We start from the raw sequence: 17441 nt of genomic DNA on the forward strand, positions 1-17441 counted from the left end.
TGTTAACACAACACAAACAACAGATCAGGCATCCAAATCCAGCATCGCTGAATCTAGCAATTTGGCTCCTTTAATCCTAGAATTCGGACACTTAGACCTCACACAAGAATGTATGGAGGTCCTAAAACAGGCTAGAAAGCCTACCACTAGACACTGCTATGCAAATAAATGGAAAAGATTTGTCTATTACTGCCATAATAATCAAATTCAACCCTTACACGCATCTACAAAAGATATAGTAGGATACTTACTACATTTGCAAAAAGCAAAACTAGCTTTCTCTTCCATAAAAATACATCTTGCTGCAATTTCAGCTTACCTGCAAATTACGCACTCAACTTCATTATTTAGGATACCAGTCCCAAAAGCGTTTATGGAAGGCCTACAGAGAATTATACCACCATCATGGAACCTCAACATTGTCTTAACACGACTCATGGGCCCACCTTTTGAAGCAATGGAGCCGAAAGGGGAGGAGTCCCTCGATCTCGTGACTCGAAAAGACTTCTTCGAAGAAAAACAACTTGTAACACTCCGAGCCCAACACCAGATGGCGGGATGTGCACAGCATGTGAATCTGCAGCGACTAATGCCACGAACAGATGTACACTGGGTAAGTGACATTTTCCATATATATATATATATATATATATATATATATATATATATATATATATATATATATATATATAATATTTTTTTTTTTTTTTGTCACTATGACTTTATGTGTTGTCGTTTATTTTTCTGCAGTGGCTCAGTTGTAGGAAGGATAAACCTAGCTGAACTGGAATCTTATTCTTAAACCAAAAGCTCTTTGTGCACCAAACGATGAGCTCTTCGCTAAAGGATTCTGCGTTTGTTGATCCAAGTTCCAATTTGATGTTTATCTTTTCTGAAACCTCTAAGTGCACATATCTACATTAATAATTTGCAACGTTCTTTTTCTGACACTGTCAAGCAATGGAAAGTGATGGATTCTCTAACTATACTTTTAATGTTTTCCCTTGAAGGGCAGCAAAAGGAGAACTGGTACCATTTGCTCTCTTGCATTTATTACATTGCCTACTGTCTAAGTTACCTTCTGTTGCTGGAGCAGCCTATACCGAAATCAGGTCCCTGGCCGTCGCCCGATCCATAAAACTGCAAGCCTTCTTCAGCCAGTACAAGAAACCAATCTGTCAGGTGAGAAACATTCATGTTGTAGCCAAGTGCCATGAAACGTGAATATTTTGTGTTGGTCTTGGAGATGGGAGAATTGAAGCAATCAGCAACTACTGAATTTTCAGTAGGTATTTGTCATATTTAGCATGGACCACTATGTGAGATTTCTGCAGTAATTTGAGGAGCACAGAACCAACAGCTGCCTACTTCAACGTTACTTGGAGATTTCATGTTGCATTTTTTCCTTTTGGTAAATTATCACAACTTTATTTTGGTTCAAAGCACTATAAAACAAATATACATTTCATAGGGCATAATAAATGCAGTACTTGGTCTAGTGCAATACGATCAGTTAATTCAATAATAATAATAAGTGCATCCTATAGCAGAACTATCTAATGAGTCGACTAGAGTGCCCCCACAAAATAGAAGCACACTAGGATAAAAAGCTGGTAGAGCAGAAAACCTCAAGGGAAGCCTAAATCTGGCTCCAAATATGTACATCAGGCCACTAAGCACAAAGAATGCCACAGGAGGGAACTCGGACGTTCTGTCTCTCGCTGAAGGTAAAGTGCATTTTGCATGAACCATTAAAATGTAAAATAAAAACAACATGTGAAAAATATAATAGACAGGGTATGCTTAAAACATCTTAAAATTCAACTATTAAAACACCAAATAAGTGAATTAAAACAAAGATAAAATCCATACTACTCCTTACAGAGGAGTAATATGGAATACTCAAAGTCTCAATAGCACGGATGCACTTGGACCACCAGATCCAAGCTGCCTGGAGGTATTTTGCAACTGCAAACACCACTATCCTGGAGGTATCTATTCTCATAATCCTTGTGGCAGCCAAATTACTCCTGACACCCAGCGATCTACATGAGGGTAGTAACCATTTTCTGCTCTGGGCATCATACACTGGGCAAAAGAACAAAAAGTGAGCTATATTTTCTGAAGGTCACTTACATCCTGTATACTCAAGATTGTGTCGATGCATATTTGCCCACTTGCACAGAAGGACCTAATTGTCCTAAGTCTGATATCTGAATTGTTAAAACAGTTTCCTGGCCAAAATGGGAATAATCTCATCCATCGTGTCCTTGTAGCTGGGGGTCAATTTATACTCCAGAAAGTCCAGGGTCAAAGTGAGCAGTCTGCCTTGGCAACCTGATTCGACCAGTCTAATTTAGGTGTTAACCTCAACCCTAGGTAGTCAAAGTTAGATACTTGCTCGATAGGAGCTGTGTCAACAACAAGTTGGCATTTCTAAGCTTCAGTTCTGGCTGGATTGAAAACCATAAATTTAGTTTTTGCTCTGTTGAGTTCCAGACCCAGCTTCATGCAAAAAATATTAAAATTATCCAACAGCTGCTGCAATCTGCATAGCCATTTTGAGATCAGGAGAGTGTCGTCTGTGAAAAGCAGAGCCGGCATTCTCCTGGTCCCCACCCTAGGTGCATCGCAGCAGTCCCTATCCAACCTTCTCACAACATCATTTATCTAAAGGGAGAACAAGGTGGGGGGCAGGACACATCCCTGGGTAACTCCCTTACAAATGCTTATAGGTGAGGTCAACTGCCCCTTGTCCCCCCATCTTAAACAAGCATAATTCTCCTTGTGCATCCTCACCAGAATAGCCAATAAATTGGGCAGTTTACCCATATGATCAATAATTGTCTGGATTTTGGCTTGAGGTACCAGATCGAAGGCAGCACGTAGGTCAGCAGAAGCAACAAAAAAGCTGTCCCCTATTTACCCTTACTGCCTTCCAGAAGAAGCAGTTGAAGCAGAAAATGTGATCTACTGTACTAATACTGCTTCTAAACTCTGCATAAAACTCAGATAGGATATCATTCACCTCTGTCCACTCTAGGCTGTGGTTCAGAATTTGCAAAAAATCTTCTGGGAGGCATCTATGAGGCTAATCATCCTATAATTACTATGGGCACTATATGGGCCATTCCTATGGATGGAAATAATTTCTGCCAGCCGCCAAGAAGCGGGGACCGGCATACCCTTTAATATTGCATTAAAAAGATGGTTCAGGTATGGACCCCATATACCCACACTGAAATTGTGTAGCTCATTTGGCATCTGGTCGGGACCGGGTGCCTTCCCTCACAACGTGGAACTAAAGGCCTCCTCAGTCTCTCCAAGGGTTACCTCTAGGATATCTTCATCCTTTAGTGTTTCTGCCAGCAGGGGGTCCACATCGACCCACCGTTGGATGTTCAAACAAGAATATAAGTTGCTAAAATGGGAAACCCATTCCTGAGGTTGTGCAAAATATTCCAGAGGTCTCTTGCCACCAATGGATCGCAAAGCCCGATTGGCCCAGAATTTTTCATTGTCTTTGGAGGCTAGGGCTTGGGACAGCTCTTCCCACAAAAAACCTTCCCCGGCCCTCTTGGCCTTTTCCAGTACTTTCTTACAATATGCCCTACAAGCCAATCTGTGAGCTGACCGTAGTGTTAATTGCTTACAGTAGTTGAGTTTTGGCTATCCAACAGGCCTTGGTATACCAGGAACTTTCTTTCTGTCCCTTACGTGGACACTTAGGGCCTGATTACAATTTTGGCAGATGGGATACTCCATTACAAACGATGTGACGGATATCCCTCTGCTGTATTACAAGTTCCATTATATCCTATAGAACTTGTAAAACGGCGGGCGGAATATCCGTCACGTTTGTGACGGAGTATCCCATCCACCAAAGTCATAATCAGGCCCTTAATATCCTAGGTCAACAGCTTTCTTAGATTTTCCAAAAAAGGATCATGGACTTTTGCCAAAACCAGCACTCTCACCTCTGGGGCGAGATTGTTCAGTTGTTCTACTTGCTCCATGACTCTGGAGTTCACTGCCTCTACATGATCGGGTTTCCTTTCGACCCACCCTCATTTAATCCCTTTGCTGCCAGGCCTTTTCCCCTCCTGTGCCGAGCCTTTTTTTGGCTATTTGGGGCAGTTTGCGCTTAGGCCCTCATAACTTTTTCTCCACATAAGCTACCCATGCCAAATTTGCAACCTTTTTTACCAACATCCTAGGGATTCTTTGTGGGTTCCCCCGAAGGAGACCAAGAAATTAGCCAAAATACAGCAAAAATGTAGTTTAAAAAAAAAAAATGGGAAAAAGAGCTACAGAAGAAGGCTTGTGGTTTTTTCCCCTGAAAATGGCATCAACAAAGAGTTTGCGGTGGTAAAATCACTATCTTCCCAGCTTTCAGGAACAGGCAGACTTGAATTAGAAAAAACTATTTTTCAACAAAATTTGTACATTTTACTGGGACATATTCCATTTTTACTATTTTTTGTGCTTTCAGCCTTCTTCCAGTTATTGACAGAAATGCGTGAGAAACCAATGCTGGATCCCAGACAGCTAAACATTTCTGAAAAGTAGACAAAATTCTGAATTCAGCAAGGGGTCATTTGTGTAGATCCTACAAGTGTTTCCTACAAAAAAATAACAGTTGAAATAAAAGAATATTGAAATTGAGGTAAAAAAAACATAAATTTTTCTCCACGTTTATTCTGTAACTTTTTCCTGCAATGTCAGATTTTTTAAAGCAATATACCGTTACGTCTGCTGGACTCTTCTGGTTGCAGGGCTATATAGGGCTTGGAGGTTCATCAAAAACCCTAGATACCTAAAGCCAATAAATGAGCTGCACCTTGCAATGGGTTTTCATTCTATACCGGGTATACAGCAATTAATTTGCTGAAATATAAAAAGTGAAAAATAGGTATCAAGAAAACCTTTTTATTTCCAAAATGGCCACAAGATAAGCTGTTGAGAAGCAGTGGTTATTTGCACATCTCTGAGTTCCGGGGTGCCCATTCTAGCAAGTGAATTACAGGGCATTTCTCAAATAGACATCTTTTTACACACTGTCTTACATTTGGAAGGAAAAAATGTAGAGAAAGACAAGGGGCAATAACACTTGTTTTGCTATTCTGTGTTCCCTCAAGTCTCCTGATAAAAATGGTACCTCACTTGTATGGGTAGGCCTAATGCTCACAACAGGAAACACAAAATGGACACAACACATTTTTACATTGAAATCTGACATGTTCTTTGCATAGTGCTTAGCTGTGGATTTTGGCCTCTAGCTCAGCCGGCACCTAGGGAAACCTAGCAAACTTGCGCAGTTTTTAAAACTAGACACCTAGTATCTGAGAGGAGCCACAAATTTTCTTCCACCCAGCGTTCCACCAAGTCTCCCGATAAAAATGGTACCTCACTTGTGGAGGTAGGCCTAGCGCCCACGACAGGAAATGCCCCAAAACACAATGTGGACACATCAAGTTTTCACAAAGAAAACAGAGCTGTTTTTTGCAAAGTGCCTAGCTGTGGATTCTGGCCTCTAGCTCAGCCGGCAGCTAGGGAAACCTAGCACATCTGCACAGTTTTGAAAACTAGACACCTAGGGAAATCCAAGATGGGGTGACTTGTGGGATTCTGACCAGGTTCTGCTACCCAGAATCCTTTGCAAACCTCAAAATTTGGCCCAAAAAAAACTTTTTCCTCCCATTTCGGTGACAGAAAGTTCTGGAATCTGAGAGGAGCCACAAATTTCCTTCCACCCAGCATTCCCCCAAGCCTCCCGATAAAAACGGTACCTCACTGTTGTGGGTAGGCCTACTGCCCGCAAAAGGAAATGCCCCAAAACACTATCTGGACACATCAAAATTATCAAATACAAAACTACCTGTTTTTGCGGGGGGCACCTGCGTTTTTGGTCCTGGGCTCTGCAGCCATCTAGCGTAACCTACTAAACCCACGGAGAGAGCGCCAGCACTCCCTCTGAGCTCCAGGCCGAGGACATAATGGTTACGTCCTCAGCACAGGAGCACTGTGCCGGTGGACGTAACCATTACGTCCCTGGCACAGAAGGGGTTAATAGCCTTGCCATTATTGGAAAGTTCAGCGTTCCCTACTTGAGCATGGCCCAGACTTTTGATGTGTTAGCAAAGGAGGCTGACAGGGTCAAGCTGAGGGCATTGTGATTGATATCTGCCCTGTTAATGACCACCATGTTGTGGACATATGGCCAGAACTTTAGACTAATCAAAAAAATAGTCAATACTATTTGTGTTACCAGGCCTCTTAAATGTATGCTTGCTACCCCTATCAAATAAAGGCCACCCATTTTTTGTTATTAGATCACAAGTTAATGTAAAAGCAAGCACCCCTAATGCTTTAGGGAACACTTAACATGGAGGAAGATCTAGGGGTGGAATTCCTCACTCTCTATCTTGCTCTTCAAATAAGTTTGGGTCGAGTGAGCAAAGGGGTTCAAAACTAGCATTCAGGTCACTCACTATTAAGAGCTCCCCAGCACCTCTGTGCTCCTCAGGAAATCCTCCAGGGCAGATAACACTTTGGTTTCATCTTCTCTCTACCTACGACTCGATTATAAACAATTATCAGCAACTTGGTGTTTCTACTGCTAAAGACCGCTCTTATGGCCAGCACGTCTAGGGAACTAGTGGGTAGAATCGTAACTGAACATTGTAAGCCTGTGCAAATTCATGTTGCCAAACCCCCTGAGGACCTACCTCTGGGTGGTGGAACTGCACAGGAGTAAAAAGAAGTATTTCCATTCGTAATAACTGGCCCCAGACTCTAGGTTCCCTGAAATCGGCAAATATCATAATTTTCGATAAATTTGCCCCAGTCAGCATCCGCCAACTTAGTACCAATCCCAGCGACATTCCATGACAAGACTTTTGATCCAATGGCTTGGTCAACTGTCGGGCATTTCATGATAGAGCCCTCTGACTCCCACAAATACGCTCCTGTCTACAAGAAGGCATGCCATTCCTGCCTCCCTCATGACTAATTTCTCCAGTAGATACCTTGCAGTTCGCAGATTGATCGCTCACTCCCTCTTTCTCAGATTTCATTCAATTCAGGGGTTCCTCCCTGATGACTTTGTGCCAGTTCTCAGGGCTTCCCACCTAGCTTTCCCCTTGGGAAATATTACTCAGTCAATCATTGTCCGGCAGGCCACTGTGCCTGTCATGATCGCCATGTGAAACATGGCTAGGCAGATTCTGCCAGTTATAGTCGTCCTGATATCTGATCTGAATCAAAGTAGGGACATGGCATATTCTGCGTGCATCCATGGACAGTAAACCACTGACCAGTCCTCAGTCCCTCAGGGATACTCTCACTACATCTGCAGGCTTGTCTGTGGAATTGCAATGCACTCTACTCTTGTGATGCCACTTCTTATAATTGAGTAACATCCCTTAACATGACTTGACCAGTGGGTGACTTTATTTGCCAAAGAATCCTGATCCTCCCAGCTACAGGGCATCACCTTTAAAACATATACTAGGAAAAACTGCATGATTGGGATTGTGCTGTTGGGGTCTCATATCCACCAGGCTCCCTTTATCTTAATAATCAGATTGACCAGATATATACGAGCGATAGACATGCTGGGTAAAAAATATGGGCCCCCTAGTATTAGGTTCATGTAGGACCTCCCCTTGGCCCACCCTTAGCAGTCCCAGGTTTTGTAGTGTGGCCCATCCCCTGCAACAGTCCTTCATTCAGAATTCAAGGGACCGCTACCAGGTGGGTGACAGGCTGCTTGTGAGAGGGAAGCTTGTTGGAATGGTAACCCATTCCCGGGGCAAGGGAATGAACTGGGGGAGGGGTGGTCACAGGGGGCAAACTTGCCTCATGCAGACTTACTCATATGTACTGGAGTCTCAGGACCCTCCAGGGCGAGGTAATTGTGTCGGGGTTTAAAACCTCCCATATTGGCCTACCGTCATCAATTTTAGCTTCTAGAGCTTTTACTAGGTTTTTCAAGGCCATAACCTCACCCTTAAGCCCCCCTAATTGCCTCTAACAGTTTTGCCAAATCTATGGGTGCCCAAGAATGTTCAATATTGGGAGCCCCTTCAGTTTGGTATTTGGGCGGGTGTTCTGAGGGCTTAGGACGGCAAACCTGTTTCCACAAATAATGTTCAGGCATGCTGTGGACACAGCAGTGCCCCCAGCTGAAAGGCCTGTGTGTTTAGAGGGCAGAAGTGAGTCTGTGATGAAATCATCAGAGGATGAAGCAGGGCTCACTTTCCTTATAAACATCTCTGGGACTCTCTTCTTAGCCCATCTTTTCTTTGCATGGCAGGCCTGAGATTTGGGTGAAGCGTTATTAGTAGAACAGACTGGAGTATTTAGCGTCTCATCCACTTCCTCCAAAATATTGTCTATCCTGTCCATAACACAGTTCGCACTACTTGAGCTCAGGGTGTTTTTTGCGATAGGTGGGCCTTTAATAGCTTCCTTCGCCTTCTGCTTCCCCATGACCAGACTAGGGGAAATGCAAAAGAAGTGCAACCCCAGCGGCACCAAACCGCAACTCACTCAGTGTGGAGTTCCAAGGATTTAGGGGCGAAGTGAAAGTCTGGCGAATATAAATCATTGGTATTAAAAGCACACAGTACCGTATGCTGGTTGTTCGAAGGGTGGCCCAGCCTCCTCTAGGCGTGGACAGGGCCTGTCCTTGGCCCGGGCGCATCCTGTGTCTCAGGAGTGTCAAATGTGCCCTGGGGTCTGCGGGATCTCTGGGATGAAGTACTCCATCACTGGATATTTTACTGAAACATTATTTGCTAGGTTTTCTGTAGCTAAACTAACCATGTATATCTGTAAATCGCTCTATGTAAATAACATTTCTGGTATGAATCCTCACAAATATTTTTAAAGATGTATGTTAAACTCAGAATTACAAAGACATTAGTCACGTTTGGCAGTGTGTCAAGGGGTCCTGTGAGATCCACTGGTTCATTAGCTGTTCCTATTTCTAGGCTGTAGTGCTGCTTGCAAACTTCAGTGTGTCAGATTTAGGAGTTGTGAAAATATACTTGCTATTGTTAATTGGGGACGATCTAGAATCTTCCATAAACAATTGCCTTGGGAGGCTTTCATAACATGGTTAGGTAGACTACACTGTTAACCATTTATGAAAAGTAGCCATTCTCAGGAATTAATGGAAAGGGGTCATTGATTTCCTCCAGTGAGGAGTAATTTGTTCAGTGGTTTGGGTGGTGAAAATATATATTTTTTCCAGATAGCACTACCAGAATGGAAACAATGGACGCATTTCACAATGAAAAAGATTGGAATTTAAGAGGATCCGAGCCTGACATTAGCTTAGTATTCTGCCTAGGAGCAAATTCACTTTAAACTGTGATGCTTGGAATTCTACTATGTTGGTGGAGAATGTGCAAGCGGACAGATGCATAAAGTATTTGTGCCATGACAAATGCTCCGGTTTCACGTTTGCTACTATTAAAATGTTTGTGCTATGTTCTAATCCCGTTTTATGGGTTAGAAAAAGTTTCCGGACTCCGAAAAAAGGATTCGGAATGGATACTGACTCAGCATCTTGAAGGAGCATCCGAATACGAAGTGGGTATTATATGTATCAATGCTGGGCTACTGAAATCAGATTGCAAATCAATGACATTTTCACTGATCCCCGATTTCAGATTGTAATATATTTGTAAAAGGGAAGGATGAAAGGGAGGGGAAGGTAAAAAGTTTGTTAGGGAGTAGGCAATGACTAACTCTCAAAGAAAAAGTTAATTTTGCTATTTAAAGGCAGCCCTGTTTACTTTAAGGAAAGGGATGCATTTTAAAACAGTGTTTATGGAAAGGCAATCACAGCCATTATGGTTTGCTGACCCAGAAGTCTACCATGCACTGTCTCAGAGACATTTTGTATATACTTTGTGGGCCTTAGCCTGCCCATAGACTTCCCATTTGCTGGCTTTATTGTCGCTCTCCTATTCTTTCTCGTCATTGGTCCATTAAATGTATTTGTCGTGCCTTTTGCTGTGTTCAGCCCTCCCCGAGAGCAGGGACCAAGCACTATATAAATACACTGATCACCATTTTAACATCTATTCAGGAACTACGTTTCTCTTTATTGAAAAGCAATTCAGACAATAAGTGCTGTTTTTACTTGCATGGAGATGCTACGTTTCTGTAAACAGACTTGTAAATATTGTTCTTATCTTTTTTTGTGTCACCAGTCTCCTGTGACTGCTGCTGAGCCGGATTGCATTGTGTGGCTGTCCTCAGCTGGCAGCTACAAGGGTGGTGAGCTAGCCAACCGGAGCTCTTTTTTTATTTTTTTTATTGTGTTTCATTAAGGCTTGGTTTTTACATGATTTAATTCCATGTGGCACAAAAATGCACATTTCTCCAGCGCCTTTCTTCTGCATTGGCCAAGCACTCTGAAATAGGAAAACAAACTACAGACACACACACACCTAGTACCCAAGAAACACCTGTGTTCTCAATGCTGCGTGACATGCCAGCCTCTCAGTTGCAACTCACCAACCACTTTGCGCTTCTAGAAAATGACCAGACACTGCGACAATGTTAGTTAGAAAATCATATTGCACTGCAAGCGTGTGAATAGGAAAATAACAAACGCTTGTGAGGTGATAAGAAACTGTGATCAGTAATCTTATGTTGCAAGAGCTGCCCAACCAGCATGCAATCTCATCGAGCAGCAGTTTAATGAGTTGAAGGATGCGGCGCGCACGAATGAAGCATGGTTCACACACAGCTAACAAGATGAACCTTCCTGCGTGTTGTTGCTGATCTTGCTATTTGTTACATAGATGTTGTCAGCACACAAGGAATGTGCGGCCCATCTTCCCTTCCCATTTCCCTGCCTGCTGTGACACTACGCAGTTGACTCCATGTGCAGTGATGTTTTTGCTCGAACACTGTGACCACTCCAGCATCTTTCCCATGCCTTTTGTCTCGCCTGAGGCAGTCACTTGTGACCCCATGTTGCTCTCATTTGTTGGTGTGTTTTTTTTCCCCATGCTCACACGTTGTTCTTGTTTCCGTCGGTGTGTGCATGATCAGTGCAAGCCGAGGTACTACACCGTGTGTTCACCTGAGCTGACACAGAGCTGTGCCTTTGCAATGCCATTTTCGCGTATATATGCCAATTGCAGAGTCTGATTCAGGGGGACTGCCTGCACATGTATCTGATGTTTTCTTGTTTATTCGTTGTTGTTGCTCCCCCTGTTGTTTTTGCTTGTTTTTATTTATATTCCCCACTGATCAGCATTCTATTCCTCCAACCCCTGCACGCTGCTCTCTCGTTGCCGTCCGCATCTTGGCTTATCCTGTGCCCCTATCCTTCAAGGGGTACATAGAAGGCTCTGTGAGAAGGAAGGAGGCGTGTCATTCGCCCCCGAGGCAGACTGCACATAAATAACACAGACAAACACAATATCCATCCCCCACCACATGACCTCCCACGACTTACCCAGTTCTTCCCAGATGCTCACAAACACAGCTTTAAACTTCATAGATTTTTTTTTTAACTTTGTTTATTGGTATTTCTCTTTAAGTAATTACAATCATCATAATGTTGTGCCCTTCCATGCATAGCGCCTATTCTGCCAGGTATATTACAATCAGCGTACATACAAAAACATATCTGTGATAATGTTATGCCGGATATAATACAAACAGCAGAGATATATAATGCATCAGGTTATGTTTGTTCGGTTGTACAACCTTCGGCCAACTTTAAGCTAACATTATGCTCTATCGTCCTATGTGTTACCTTCTAAACTGTTAACTCAACTAGTATGAACATTGAGACAGCGCGCTGTAGGAGTAGTTCTCTGCTATGGTGTGAGTGGGGCATACACCTGCGACAAGTTTGTTCACCCAGGGAGTCTGTATAAGAACCTTAGTCACAGTCCTCCCCTCAGTCCACTGTGTCAATGGGGCCCGCTGTGGTGGAATGCCTGCTCCCACCCTAGTTTGGCCACTCTGGCTTGACATATGTAGTGCAGGTGCGGTGGGTCCCCGACCTCCCCCTCGTATGTCCGTTTCTCCAGCCCTCTCTGTGTTCCACTGGGACCTTCCTTCATCGTCCCTCACATCCCCTCTCCTTTTTAAGCAGTGTTGTCGTCCTCCACTCTTACGGTTCCTTCCTCTCCAAGCTCCCTAGCCCCCCACCCCATTCCTCTGAGTCTCCCAGGCCTCCAATATCTCTGACCTCAGCGGGGCTATATGATGTGTCTGCACCCCTCGAGCCTCCTCCCTACGCAATGCCATCAGTTCAGCCTGAGCCCAGGTCGACACGTCCCGTTTCCAGTCCCCCAAGGTTGGGCCCACTGCTGACGTCCAGGCCATGGCAATACAATGTCTAAGTAGGATCAGGGCGAGGTCTAAGAATCTGCTACCAACTCTTCTAGAGGCTGGCCTCGTATGTAGGCCCAACAAGCACAGAGCAGGGTCCAGGTCTAGTCGCGTACCAAGGGTTTCACCCCAACTCTTCCAGAGCACCCCTCCAATACCTCTGCAAGTCGGGGCATTACCAGACCATATAGTCAAAATCTGGGTCCACAGCGCTGCACCTAGGGCACCCCCTGGGTCCACCTCAATATATTACTCTTAGCCTGTGAGGAGTGAGGTATGTTTTGTGTATATAATTATATTGGATGTATCGGAAGCGTGCGTTTCGGGACACTCTACGGGGATATGCCAGGACCTTCCACAATTCCGTGCCCGTCATTTCGCTCGTAGGGTCTGTAAGGAGTCCAGGACAGCCTCGGTATGAGCTCTGTAGAGCTGGGCAATCAAGTGAGTGTCTTGCCCTGTGGTCAGCAAAAGGTGTAGTATTGTATGTGCCTCTGGCTCTGCATTGATTGTGGGCCATAATGTCCTCACAGCATGTATCAACGTCCGATACATCAGAAATTATCCCCCTGGAATCCAGTCCTCTTCCATTAACTTCATGAATGGGCACAAAACCTCGTCCCGAAAGATGTCCCCAAGAGACGTCACCCCCGCCTGATTCCAAGCCCCCATCTGGCTTCGTAAGAAGGTGCGGCTCGGTGTCCCCAATGGTATCCCCATCAATCGTATCTCAGGGCAGTAGGCCACAGTCACTCCCGTACGTCTCAGACAACGTTTCCAGCAGGCCAGTGCCACCCTCTGCATGTCATTCCGCTTTGACGGGGTGATCCGGAAATGGCGAGGTCCATCTGGTTCGCCCCCACTAGCCTCCTAGCGACCCACTTAAGTTGGCATGATAAATAATATAGCTCGAGGTCCGGAACCCCCAGTCCACCTTATCCCGTCGGGCGACGAAAGGTGGACAAAGACCTCTGCTGTCGGCCCCCATCCCAAAGAAGCTCCCTCAGGAGCGCATTCAACTCTCTGAACCAGCTCACTGGCACAATCACCGGGAGGTTGGTAAAGTAGTACAGTAAGCGGGGTACCATAATCATTATGGATAATACACCTGAGCCATCATGGAGAGCTTAAGAGAGCGCCAGAATGCCACGGACGACCCTAAGGACTGGAGTGCTATGCCTAGATTCCCGTCACTTAGATCTCGTAAATCGTGAAATACCTGTATGCCCAGGTATCTGAAAGTGCAGGGGGACCATAGAATATCCGGCAGACAGGAGGAGTGGCGTTACGCGGCCGCAATCAGTGGGAAGACCTAAGTCTTTTTCCTGTTTACTCGGAGGCCAGATGGACCCCCAAATTCCTCCATTAGGGTGAGCGTCCGGGGGATTCCCGATGCGCTGTCGTGTAGGTAAATTAGTAGATCGTCAGCGTATAGCGATATGACATGGTCCACCTTACCCCACTCTACCCCTCTACCATGTACCTCTGCTCGGAACCGCGCCGCAAGTGGTTCGATGGCAAGTGCAAACAAGGGGGCATCCCTGCCTGGTGCCCCGGAAAATGGGGTAAGCGGCTGACACCACCCCACCTGCCTTCACCCGTGTCACCGGCTGACAATATAGCAGTTCGACCCATCGTGTCCATTTCTCCCCTCTTCCCATTCTAGCCATTACTACCTGCAAATAATCCCACCTTAAGGAGTCGAACGTTTTCTCAAGATCTACTGAGAGAACGACAGACCCAGGGTGCCGCTCCTCGCGCGGCATATGTAGTAGTGTAAATAGCCGTCTTAGGTTCAGGGAAGTGTCACGTTCGGGTACAAAACCATTCTGGTCTTCATGTATAAGGTGGGGGTTATGTTGTAGCAGCCTTTTAACTAGGATTTTGCTCAAAATCTTGAAGTCCCAGTTTAACATGGACAGAGGTCTGAAATCCGTCACAGAAGCTCCACGTTCCTTAGTCTTGGGCACGGGGACCACTGTCTAGTGCCTCCCGCAGTGTTGGAGGAAGTATTCCCCTGTCAAATGCCTCAGTATAAAGGTCAACCAGTATGGGTGCCAAAAAATCTACATATGTCTTGTAGAACTTCAGAGGGAGTCTTGCCCGCTGCTAACTGTGCAGTAGTGGTTTTAACCTCTAAGATGATCGGTGCACCCAGGGGATCCCCATCCTCTTGCTTTAAAGTGCTGAGCGGGAGGTACTGTAGGCTTCCCTCAAGCCACTGCGGCAAGTGCTCCTAGGATTGTCTATAGAGGTTTGCATAATATGATTTAAAGGCTTCATTTATGTCAAGGGGGGCATACACATGTCTTCCATACACGCCCGCACACTTGTGATCGAGGTGCTCTCACCACCAGGCCACACCAACCACGTCAAGTTTACCGGACTTGCCCTCCTCTGCATGTAAAGACATTAGGTGTCTCTGGTAGTCGTGACAACTTATCCTTTTGTTTACTGGGTTATAGGACTCCCTTGCTTTAAGAAGTCCCTGTCGCCACACCGGGTCCTGGCCTTGTTCATTAACCCTATCATGTATATTTTTTTCCAGCTGGTTTAGTTCAGTTTCAAGGGTGCGTCTGATCCCCCACCGATTGTCCCAAGCAGAAACCTCGCATCACCACCTTAAGAGTTTCCCATTCTACTTTGCGCGAGTCAGTGGATCCCTTGTAAATGCGTGTGTGCTCCTGCAAATGAGACTGAAGTCCCTCCCTATACACCGGGTCCTACAGGGATATCAGCTGGAGCCTCCCTGCTGGGATGGGGGCCCTCTTCTCCACGTCACACCATGCGATAATCAACGGGCTGTGGTCCGATAATGTTCGGCCCAGATACTTTGAGTAGCTATCTCCGGGGTGATCGCGCCTGTGCACAACACCCGGTCAATTCTGGTGTGGAGTTGGTGGAGGCCCGAATAATATCTATCTTGGGGGTGCTGCACCCTCCAGATATCTTCCAACCCCCAGTGTGACATTCATTCATTCAGATCCTTCGACCTCTTTTGTGCTGTCACCCCTGGAAGTGGGGGAGAGAGCGGTCCAGTACAATATCCTAGTACACTATTGAAATCTCCCCCAATCAGTAGTTGTCCACCCGGGGACCTGGCCAATCGTCCCGTCAATACCTGCCAGAAGGGGGTCTGTTCTTGGTTAGGGGCGTACACACATCCAAACACCACTTGTCTACCGTACAGCCTGCCTTCTATTATTACATACCTGCCATTCGGGTCTGTGTCTGTGTATGTGGGCTCAAATGAGACCCCCGCCCTTACCGGTATCATGACGCCCCGTGCAAACGCCGAATACATGGTGGCGAATATCTATCCTCTCCATCTGCGTCATACCTTGTCTACCTCCCGGGAGGTGAGGTGTGTTTCGTGCAATAGTGCTATATGTACCCCACTTCTTTTTAAGTATGCCGGGATCTTGTGGCGTTTGATTGGTGACCCCATCCCCTGAATATCCCAGGTCATTAATTTGTACTCTGCCATTGGATGGGTTTTGAGTCTAGGAGGAATGACCGCCCCCCCTCGGTAACACCCACACCTCACCGCTATCGCTGGTCCCCACGTCACCCCAGTCAGTAGTAAAGTCTGAGTATCTAACCACCTACGCATGATTAAAACTAGTAACCTTATTCCCCAACTCCCATTCCCCAGGGCAGGACCGCAACAGGCGGTTCTCCAGCATATGTCAAACCAACACAGTAACAACAATAAGTCATGTAGTGTTCTCGCCATAAAAATAAAAACGGTCGAGAATCTGGAGGGGGTTCCGTGGTCGTCGTGGCCCCAATTGCCGATTAGTGCCCTGAACAGGGCGTCCGTACCACCAATTAGGTATCATCCCAGATCGTCAGCAGTTTGGGGTATCACTCTTGGAGCTTCATCGGAGTGGTGAGTGTCTGAGTCTGTGGAGTGTGTCCGACGTTCCGACCCCCCTCCGCTGACCTCTCCCGTCGATTCTGCCTGTTGTAGCTAAGCGACAGCTTCCAAGGCAGCTTGCCTGTCCAGTGCTCTCTGTGGCAGAGTCGGTCCCAGCCCCAGGCGGGGTCTGTTCCGCTGCCTCCTCGTTTTCCTGGTGCCCCGCGGTGTCAGCAAGTCTTTTGAGTGTGGGAGTCCCTGCCCAAGCCATGCGCCTCCAGCCACTCCCATGCTTCTTCAGGAGTTTGAAGGGAGGTGGTGTGGCCCTCCATGATCACCCTCAGCCTGGTCAGGAACAGGAGCGAGTACTGTATGCCTGCCTCTCGCAGTGCCCTCTTCACTGCTGTGTAGGAGGCCCGTCTGGACTGCACATCCGCCATGAAGTCCGGGAAGAGAGTCACCAATCCATTTTCCAAACGGAAGGGCCCGACCTGCCTGGCTCGCGGTAGCAAGATGTCCCTGTCTCTGTAGTGTAGCAGCCTGGCCACCACTGCCCGTGGGGTCCTCCCCAGGGCAAGTGGTTGCGACAGCACCCGGTGAGCTTTCTCTAAAGCAAAGAAGGGAGTAAGTTGATCCAGGGCGACCTCCTCTCTCATCCATTTTTCTAGGTAGGTCACCATGTCAGTGCCCTCAGCCCCTTCCGGGAGTCCTATGATTCACACATTGTTCCGCCGGTTATGGGCTTTGGCATCTTCGGCCCGTCGTTTCAGTCATTGGACACGTTCCGTCAACAGCTCAGTGGTGGCTTTAAGTTCCTGTTGGGCTGGAGCCAAACCTGTGAGTGCAGTTTCCGCACCCTGGACCCTGTCAGCCAGTTTCTGGTGGTCTGCTCTCAACAGCCCCAGCTCCGCCGACACCTGTCCTATCTCCCTCTGGAGCATAGTTTTGGATTCCTCTTTGGCCCACAGGATCTTGTCCAGCGTGACCTGCAATTGGGGCATTGGGTGTGTCACATCCATTTGGGCCATGTCACCTTTGTGGCGCCCCGCCTGTGACTTTACTCTGTTCCGGTCCTTAGCAGCCATACATCCTGACCAGTGGTGTCCTCAGCCACAGGTAGGTAGTTTGTGGTTCCAGCTCCCACCTTGAGGTGTGCTGACTTGCTCCCCGGTATTATTCTGATTAATAGGAAGCCCAACGCCGGGGGGGG

The 17441-nt window shown here is 46.4% G+C and overlaps 1 protein-coding gene across 2 annotated transcripts in view; it reads left to right on the forward strand.

The window, feature by feature from the left end:
• Nucleotides 1-17441, forward strand: part of ATR (ATR serine/threonine kinase) — a 488241-nt gene that overhangs the window by 124475 nt on the left and 346325 nt on the right. For both annotated transcript variants that reach the window (XM_069213920.1, XM_069213921.1), the window contains exon 13: nucleotides 1011-1182. In XM_069213920.1, coding sequence (XP_069070021.1) covers nucleotides 1011-1182 — 172 coding nt within the window. The remainder of the gene's footprint in view (nucleotides 1-1010; nucleotides 1183-17441) is intronic.

The sequence above is a fragment of the Pleurodeles waltl genome, chromosome 11, assembly GCF_031143425.1.
Source record: "Pleurodeles waltl isolate 20211129_DDA chromosome 11, aPleWal1.hap1.20221129, whole genome shotgun sequence".
Taxonomy (NCBI): Eukaryota; Metazoa; Chordata; class Amphibia; order Caudata; family Salamandridae; genus Pleurodeles; species Pleurodeles waltl.